The following is a 9550-nucleotide window of genomic DNA, read 5'->3' as shown; positions in this document are numbered from 1 at the left end:
CAGGAGCGCCGCGCGCACGTGGGCGCGGGCCCGGCGCCGGGGCCGTGCTGTAACGGCAAGCGCGCGGCTGCACCGGGCAGGACACGCGGCCGTAGCGGCCGTACCGGGCTGGGCGTGCGGTTCTACCGGGCGGCCGTTTCCCGTGCGCTGGAGCAGCCCGGCGGTGCGCCAGCAGCTCCCGTCCCTTGGGGGTCTGCGGTGGAGAACGCGGCGCGCTCCCTGACCTGCCGGTGCGGCCCCGCCGGTGTGGCGGGCACGGAGCACTGCGGGAGGGCTGGTGACCGCCGAGAACAGGCCACCGAACCCACGACCCATCGCGGGCCGCATCCCGTCGAAGAGCCGTGGTCGCCGCTCCCGGCTTCAGGTGGACGAGCTTTGACCTCACCGCGCCCGCCCACCCCAGGGCGCGGCGAGGGGCTCCGAGGTGCGGGTCCCGGTGTGGAACCGGCTCGTCTCGGCGCAGCCGCCCCTCCGGCGCTGTCCGGCAAGCGGTGCTGAAAGCGGAGGCGGCCTCGGTGGGGCGGGGCGGGGTGGGGCGGGGCAGCCAAGCAGGTGGCGGTGCCGCCAGGCCCCGCCGTGCCCCACCGGCTCCCCGCCTCCCGCGCGCCCCGCTGCTGTTCTCGTTCCCATTCCCGTTCCCGTTCCCATTCCCCTCACGTCCGCTGCCTGCCCCGGCGCGCTTGCTCCGCCGCTCCGCCATGGCCAGCACCTTCGCCCGCGCTCTCTCCGCTCGCCGCTCCGCCGGCCTCCTGGCCATGGTGGGAGCCGGCTCGCTCGCCGCCGGCTTCCTACTCGCCCGGGACTCGGTCAGCGCGGGCGACCGTCAGCGTCGGCGATACCCTCCCAGGTAATGCGCGCGAGCGGCGGGGGCGCACGGGTGGAGGGCGGCGGGCGGGGGGCGATCCCTGCGGCACCGGCACCGGCACAGGGGGCGAGAAGAACCGGGAGGCCCCGAACCAAGCCCGTCCGGCCCCGGGCCACGAGGGGGATGGAGCGGCCGCAGAGGCTCAGCCGTGTTGGGCGGATCCGCTCCACCTCGGGCTGCTGGTCACCGGCTCCGCGAGCCCCGCCGTCCCCGCGCACAAGGAAACCGGCACACCGGTTGCGGTCCCGTGGGGACTAGAGAGCGCAGGTCTCGGCTCTCCGGGGTTCGTGGGGGTTGCCGGAGGCCCCTTCATGGGGCTGAGGGGCTGTGAGGACTGCGGGGGCCGTCCCGGGCACATTCCCGTGTCCGGGGGGTGTCTCTGGGCTCTGGGGTCCGGGCAGGGAGCCCCGGAGCTGGCAGCTGCCCTGGGTGGTCCCAGAGCACCGGGACAAACCACTGCAGCCGGAGACGTGTGAGAGCGGGAGGAGACAAATGTTTGACAGTAGGACTGGGGTCCCGGGGGACTTCCCGGAATGACAGGAAGGGCAGAGATGGCGTTTTTTTGGGAGACAGGCCAGCTTGGGACGCAGCAGTGCTGGGACCGCCCAGGGACATACCCCAGGCTCGGCCCAACAGAAGCCAGGGAGACTGCCAGTGTTCTGGTAGGAACAGGATGGAGCAAAGAGTCCATTTTGTCCTGCTGGCAGAACACCCAGGATCTCTGATTGTGGGAGCTGGTGTCAGAGCAGCCCCTGGCCCAACCTCATCTGGCTGTACCAGCCTTCCCACGCGCTTGCCTTTGGGACAGGGACTCCTCTGTTGAAAAGAAAAGCTTTTCTGGCAGGTCCTGACTCTTCCCTCTCTGGGCCAGCTTTTAAAGGGAGAACTGGAGAGGCCTGTGGGTGCTGAGCAAACAGCCCCATGGTGAGATTTTGGATGGCAATCACATGTGCGATCTGGACTTCTGGGAGGTGGGCACATACAAGGCCACAAAATGGCTTAGGGGTGCTTTTGAGGTAATGCTGGCTCTACAAGAGCCCTGGCCCTCTTTGCACACCCGGTGCCTGATCCCTTAAGCCAGATAAGTGTCACAGCTGCAGCACAATGCTAAGGTTCAAGCTCTGGACCAGAAGCTCTCACGTCACTCCCCTCCAAACATCACTCCCTTCCGAATGGGTCTTTGCTGCCCAACCAGGCCAGGAGTGCAAGTGCCTCACATTCCCATGGTTCTGCTCACTGTTACTTGCCACGGCAAGGAGGAGACAGAGGCTGGTCCTGCCCAGTGTTTGTGCTGCCAGTCCTGAGGAGCATAGAGGGGCACGGCACCAGACAGGACTGGATGCAGTAGCTGCCTGTGTCTCATAAGGGCTGGGCAGAGCAGGAACGGGGCCAGGGCCAGAAGGGGAGAGGGACATGGTGGCCACCAGCCAGTCCTTATGCTGGCAACAGCTGCTGGGCTTAGAACATCCTAGAGATGGGCCAGGAAAAGGAGGACTGAGTTTTCCTGCCCATGCCAATGCCAGCAGAGACTGTGCACAGGGAAGGAGCGGGGTAGGAAGGAGACAGCACTTTGCTGCTCAGAACACCAGCAGCTGCTGCCATCCCTGCACCAAATGCCGACAGTCAGAGCTATGTGTTGTGGTGCTGCATTGCAGGCTGGGAACCCTGGGCATGCGGAGGGGCTCGCAAGGAGCTGGCACTGGGGCTATGGCAAGCTGCGTTGGTCTACAGAAAGTCAGGGACAGAAACTGAGTGAGTTCATAGAGTTACAAAGGCCGGATGTTATTGATTATTTAACTTCCAAGAGGGGGATGTTTTCCAGCTTTCAGTACAACTGCAGAGACACAGACATCAGGTCAGGAGGGGATGAAGTCAAGGTGGGGCTGTGGCTGAGAAGCTCTAAAATAAGCCTCCTTTGGGGTTCTGTTCAGTTGGGAATGGTTTTTTGACAGTGCTGACACTTGAAAAAAACCTGGGCAGAGCCCTAGAGCAGCCGACTCGACCAAGGATTTTGCCCCTCTGGTCTTTAAGTTAAAAAAGGAGAGACATTGGCAGCAGCCCTGAGGGGTCTGAGCGACATTCCACAGGCTCCTATCAGAGGCACTGTAGTATGAATGACCATGCTGGCAGGGCACAGGCACTTCCATGTCAAGGAGACGGGGGCACCCTGTGCCTTCTGCCAGGTGGGTCCTATGACAGGCATGGCACCACATTTGGGCCACCACCTTGGCACCTTACCTTGGGGCACCCAACTAAAGCATCTCCAGACGAAGCCCAGACAAAGCCCAAGCCCCCTCCTCCCTGCATAAGCAAACCTCATGCTTGGCTGCCTGCCAGCTCCCAGTTCCATGGCACCACAAAGGGTCTGCTGCTCACCCCACACCTCTCCAGAAGCCATGTGGGGCTGGGACTGCCCGGGCAGCTCAAGCCAGTGATGCCAGGAAGGGCACTGGACACTGCCACATTAGAGGTGAAGAGCTGTGGGGAGGTGCTGTCACTTCTGGAGAAGCTGCCCAGTCAGTAGATGACAGGGTAATAATCCCTGCTGGCTGCTGAGCAGGTCTGCTCTGGGGTCAGGCACCTGCTTGCTCAAGGGCAGAAAGGACAGTTGCTGCGGGTCATGGGCAGGACAGCAGGCTGAGGTGAGCACAGGACAGAGTGGGTGCAGTGCTGAGTTGCACTCCTCCACAGTTGGGCAGGAACCCACAATACCACAGATCCATGAAATCATGGAATTGTTGAGGTTGGAAAAGACTTTTAAGATATCACTCGTTTCTGTGGCACAAAACAAAAATTTTGTTTGTGGGAACAAAACAGATTGTTCTGAAATGGCCATAATTTTAAAACCAGCCTTGGGGACCAAAACCAAGGGGTCAAAGCAGCCCAGGTGCAGCATCATCTTCACACTGTGACAGAGGACCCCTGGACAACCTGAGCACATGGCGGGAGTGTGGTGCCACTGCCAGAGCCCTCCAGTGGCAGCCTGGACACAGCCTTCCCCCACTGGCTCTGTGGCATCATGGTGAGCACAGTGCCAGGTACTCAGGACCTTCACCCCTGCATTACCCAGCTGGTCCTAGCAACATCCATCTGAGTTTAGCTCTAGAAAGGCTGAAGAGAGGCTGCCCTGCTTTGCTGGCTGTGGTCTGAGGCTGTTCAGGGGAGGGTGCACTCCAAGCAGGTGCTCAGTCAGCACTGCAGTAGGCACAGCACCTGCAGGCAGAGCCTGGAGTCTCAGGGTTTGGACGCTGAACACCTCAGGGAAGGTGCAGACAGCTGTAGCAGCCAGCATACTTCAACCCATAGTAGTCTCCTGCCTGCTGGGAGTAAGCTGGCTTTCCTGAGGAGCCCCTACTGCTCCTGGGCATCCTCTGTCACACAGAAAGCAGAGCAAGAGGTCCTGGCATGCCCATACTTGAGCAGTGGAGGAATGTATCCAAGTATCCCATTCTGATCAGCAAATGCTTTTTACCCAGGGGAGACAATGGCCAGCAGATGATAGGGGCAGAAGCAGTGAGGGAGGCCACGTCAGCCTCTTAGCTAGATCATCTCATCAGGGCACAGGTCTGTGTGTGGGTTGGGAGCAGCCCTCAGCCCCCTCAACCGTGGGATGAGTTCTTGTCTGGAGCAAATGCCTCCTTCTGCTGGTCCAGTCAGGAGCTGCTAGTGCTTCCCCACACAATGCAATGGGGGCCCTACCTCCTTTTGTTTCTGCACAGCACAGGAAGCCATAAGCAGTAGCCAAGTTGTGGGCGAAGGGCCACATTCCTTGGCCTGCAGACACAGGGGAGGAGGCAGTGAAAGCCACAGGGCTCTGCATTGCAGCATAGGATTAGTGCTGGCAGCCAGAACCAATGCCCAGCATGAGCCCAAGAGCAGGAGCTAAGCACAGCAGGGGTGCCAGGACTTGTTGCTGGTGCTTCCAACAACCAGACCTGCACTAGCCCAGGCACCTTTTCTCCCACATGGATTCCCCCAAGGTATGTCACCTTCAAAGCAGGCCTCTCTCAGATGGGTGTCCCCAAGGATGCAGGACCTCCTCCAGCCACCAGTGTGGTCTCCTGGGCTGACAAGGGCCAGTCCTGTCCCACTAAGGTGAGTGGAGGCACCTTCAAGAGAGATTTGGCCAAGGCAAGCGCTGGCAGGGTCCTACTCTGCCAATTTCCTTGTGAGTGCAGAACAAGTACAAAGCCTGTCTAAAGTGGGAATGAGGTCGAGAGACAGCCTCCCACTAAGCTGATTAGAGGAAAGCAGCCCCCTAATACAATAAACTGCACTGGGACTGTGCTGTTCCCAGTGGCTGCAGATCAGGGTCAGCCAATCTCCTGCCCCACACCCTCCCAGGGGCAGAGGTGCAGGGGTCCAGAGGTGAAATAAGCCAGGACCCTCCAGACTGCATGCCCTGCCTCCCCTACCCACTGCATCAGCAGACGGGGAGCCCTTCCATCTGAGCTGGCATCAGGGAAGCCCCAGGGAGTGGGACCCCCCCTGCCCTGCAGCCCAGCTGCCCTGGCAGCTCAGTGTGGGGATGGGCTCATATGGCCCCACTGCTCACCTGGCAGGTTCTCCCATCCTGGGGCCCTGCTGTGTGTTTGATAAGGAGCCGCTCCCTAAGGACTGGTTCAGATTTGCATGTCTTGTCTTGGTTCAGTGCCGGCCCTGGGTTTGGACTCTCCCTGCCCTTGCCCTGCAAGGCCTGCAACTGCCTCCCTGTTCCCAACTGTCCCCTGGCCCCAAAGAATTCATTGGTGTCTCCTCCCACAGCGCTGACTACCCTGACCTGCGGAAGCACAACAACTGCATGGCCAGCAACCTGACGCCAGCCATCTATGCCAGGCTCTGTGACAAGGCAACTCCAAATGGCTGGACCTTGGACCAGTGCATTCAGACTGGCGTTGACAACCCTGGCCACCCCTTCATCAAGACTGTGGGCATTGTAGCTGGTGATGAAGAGACCTACGAGGTAAGTGGAAGACAGAGCTTTGCCTGCAGCAGCCAGAGGAGTCCTAGTACCAATGGCACAACCAGCAGCTTGAGGCTTTACTGCCCACCTTCTCTTGCCCAGCCTGAGCAGCTAGAGAGGCCCCTGGAAAGACTCCATGTGCTCCTGCAGGACACAGGACTCCTTTGGAGCAGCTATTCCTGGAGCCCTGCAGCCTCCTGCTCCATTTGCCCTGTGTATTGCCATTGCACTGCAGGACACACTGTCCCCCACATTGGTAGCATGGCCCTGCCAAGCTTGTGGCAGGCGCTTCATGAAGCCGTGGGTCTGCTGTACATTGTCCCACTTGCTTCCAGGTGTTTGCCGACCTGTTTGACCCCGTGATCCAGGAGCGGCACAATGGATACAACCCCCGCACCATGAAGCACACCACAGACCTGGACGCCACAAAGGTGCAGAAGCTGGACAGTACTGCTGCACGCAGGTGTCCTTCCTTGGGCCTTGGAGGTAGGGCTCTGCCAGCACCAGGGCCACCCCATGAAGACCCTGTGGCTCCTGTCTGTTCCAGATAAAGTTTGGCCAGTTTGATGAGCGCTATGTGCTCTCGTCCCGGGTCCGAACTGGGCGCAGCATCCGTGGCCTGAGCCTGCCGCCAGCCTGCACCCGTGCTGAGAGACGAGAGGTGGAGAAAGTGACTGTGGATGCACTGAGTGGGCTCACTGGGGACCTGGCAGGCCGGTACTACCGCCTCAGCGAGATGACCGAGCAGGAGCAGCAGCAGCTCATTGACGTGAGTCTGTGCAGCTCCCCCTGGGTGAATGCAGAGCAGGACCCCTGCCCTACCTAGCAAGGCAGCCCAACAACACAGTGCTGGCTCAGCCCTCATGAGCAAGGAGCTCTCTGAACTCAGCTCCAGCAGCTCGTAGCCACCTCTAACTCTTGCCCCCACTTCCCTGCCCATGCCCAGAGGAAGGCAGACTTGTGGCACTCAGATGGTCCCCCACCAGCCCCTGGCACAGGGTGGGCTGTGCACCAGCAACTTTCTGCCTCCCAGGCCAGGAAGGCAAGGGCTCCTGCCTACGGGTGCCCTGCCTGGGAGAGCCATGGTTAATGTCCTGCATGGAAGGTGGGCCAGTGAGACAGGGAGTGCTGGAACCAGTGAGGGTGCCGGGGCTCCAGCCATGCAGCCTGGGTGAGCCCATGAACTCTGCCTCCCTCCAGGACCACTTCCTCTTTGACAAGCCGGTGTCCCCGCTCCTGACAGCAGCAGGAATGGCTCGGGACTGGCCTGACGCCCGAGGGATCTGGTGAGGTTCTGCCCTGGCACTGGGCGGCAGGGCAGAGATGGGGGGACAGTACTGCTCCATGTGTCTCAGCCCTGCCACCCACGTTTCCCATGTTTGCTGTGCCACAGACCCTAGCATGTGGCACCAGTGCCCCTGGACCATGCTCACCAGGGGTTCTATGGCCTCACCTGGGAGCTCCTTGTACACCACTGTCAGCAGTCTACCGTTCCCTACACAAACACAGCATGGTACTGGGAAGAGGGACTGTGGAGACAGTACCAGCTGTCAATCCTGCCTGCTATCACCATACTGCAGCACCTTGAACTCTAAGGCTGCCAAAAGCCTGTAATTGCCTTCTGCTCCCTGAGCGATCCTCAGCACTCCTCCTGGCTTCTGCACATTCTATGTGACACCAAACCTACCCTACCACAATCACATCTTACTGCTCCCAGCATCTTTGCACAGCCATGCAACATCCCACACTCCCACAGAGCAGCAGCCAGCACACGTGTCTGCCCATGCCAGCCTTGCTGATGCTGTGCCTTTATATGGAAAACATCTCCAGAGCAAACATGGTCCCCAGCTCCAGCTGCACCTAACCCAGCCCTCCAGTGCATGTTCCATGCCTCACAAGCGCCCTCCCGCTGCCTGCATGCTGCAGGAGCTGTGCTGCCGTCCCCAGTCCAGGCTGGGTCACCACCATGCTGGCACCTGCCTGTGCCCAAGGCACTGGAGACAGCTCCCATCACCAGCAATGGTACATGTGGATGGGCACTGGCCCACCCCCAGGAACATCTCCTGGCTGCCCACCCTGGTGCAGTCAGCACACTGGAACCAAGGGTAGCGCTGGCACACCACGGTGGCAGAGGCAGAAGGGGCACAGTTGGGTGGGCACAGGGTCTCTGCAAGCTGCCAGCACAGCCAAACACTGCCCTTTCCCTAGGCACAACCACCAGAAGACCTTCTTGATCTGGATCAATGAGGAGGACCACACACGTGTCATCTCTATGGAGAAGGGGGGCAACATGAAGCGTGTTTTTGAGCGGTTTTGCCGGGGCCTAAAGGAGGTGAGTATCCAGCAGCTTCTGCTGTGCCAGCCCCATAAACAGGCAAAGAGGGACATGCAGGGCTCCTGTGGTACTGGCCCACTGCTTGGTGGTCCTTGGCCAGGGTTGAATGACTGCTTGTGCCTCTAACTCAGGTGGAGCGGCTAATCCAGGAGCGAGGCTGGGAGTTCATGTGGAATGAGCGGCTGGGTTACATCCTGACCTGTCCCTCTAACCTGGGCACGGGGCTGCGAGCAGGTGTCCACATCAAGCTGCCATTGCTCAGCAAGGTATTACCATGGCCAGTTTTGTGGTGAGACAGGCTAGGACTGTGGGGAGCTCAGCCACAAAGGTGCAGAACATGGGACCCAGCCCTGGACCACACTCAGGTTCCCCTAGGAGGCACAGGGTCCAACCCCTGCCTGCATTCCTGACCAGAGAGGCCTGGGCCCCAGGTGGCAGCCTTGGTCTGCTCAAGGCGAGACTCTGGGTGGGGCTGGTGAGCCACTGACAGGACCCTGTGAGCAGCAGGGGGCTGCCCCATGGAGCATCCGGCTACAGAGCCCTGACCCTTGTCGTTGGTCATTCTGAGCACTGACATTTTCTCTGGGCATCAGGACAGCCGCTTCCCTAAGATCTTAGAGAACCTCCGGCTACAGAAGCGTGGGACGGGTGGTGTGGACACTGCGGCCAAAGGCGGCGTCTTTGACATCTCCAACCTGGACCGCCTAGGGAAGTCAGAGGTGGGTGCCAGGCAGAGCTGGGGAGGGAGGTTCTGAAACGTGTCTGCATGACGGGCCCACAGTGCCCATGCAGCTCCAGGGCCATGTGCTGGGGCCGCTATGTGTGTGCTGGGAGTGGCAGTGCCTACCCTGCATGCATCAGGACTGGCCAAGTGGTGTGGCTCCCAGGACAGTCCCTCAATCACCACCATGTGCTCCTGGTGCAGGTGGAACTGGTGCAGCTGGTGATAGATGGTGTGAACTACCTGATCGACTGTGAGCGGCGGCTGGAGAAGGGGCAGGATATCCGCATCCCCTCACCACTGCAGCAGTTCCGGCACTGAGTGGGACCGCGGCAGTGCCAGCGCTCTGGGACCCAGGTCCTCCTGTAGCTTGTGCGATCTCTGTGCCCAGCATGTTGCTGCATCCTGTAATCTACAATGCGTCAGGTCAGACCCCATAAACACACGCTGCTGTAGCCATGGCTCAGGCTTCTTCTTACCCCAGTACTCACCACCCCACTGACCTCCCAGCACCCTGTCCCACTGCAGAGGCACCACTTGGATTTTCCCCATCGCAAGGCTTCACAATCACTGCAGATGGGTTCTGCACCCCCTGCCCCATCCCAACCATCCTGGCCACTTCCCAGCTGGTACCAGGAGCAGTGCAGCAGGGCCAGGAAGTGCTGC

General features: G+C 60.4%; 1 protein-coding gene across 1 annotated transcript; it reads left to right on the top strand.

Annotated features, from left to right (window-relative positions):
* Nucleotides 1–698: 698 nt before the first annotated feature.
* Nucleotides 699–9205, top strand: CKMT1A (creatine kinase, mitochondrial 1A). Its single transcript, XM_062501329.1, has 9 exons — nucleotides 699–847; nucleotides 5630–5828; nucleotides 6164–6259; nucleotides 6376–6597; nucleotides 7029–7114; nucleotides 8037–8160; nucleotides 8295–8429; nucleotides 8757–8882; nucleotides 9089–9205. The coding sequence occupies exons 1-9, from the start codon at nucleotides 699–701 to the stop codon at nucleotides 9203–9205; spliced, it is 1254 nt and encodes a 417-aa protein (XP_062357313.1).
* The last annotated feature ends 345 nt before the right edge of the window (nucleotides 9206–9550 follow it).

This window comes from Cinclus cinclus, chromosome 13 (genome assembly GCF_963662255.1).
Source record: "Cinclus cinclus chromosome 13, bCinCin1.1, whole genome shotgun sequence".
Classification (NCBI taxonomy): Eukaryota; Metazoa; Chordata; class Aves; order Passeriformes; family Cinclidae; genus Cinclus; species Cinclus cinclus.
The sequence above is the reverse complement of the archived record's forward strand: the minus strand, read 5'-3'. Positions and strand labels throughout refer to the sequence as shown.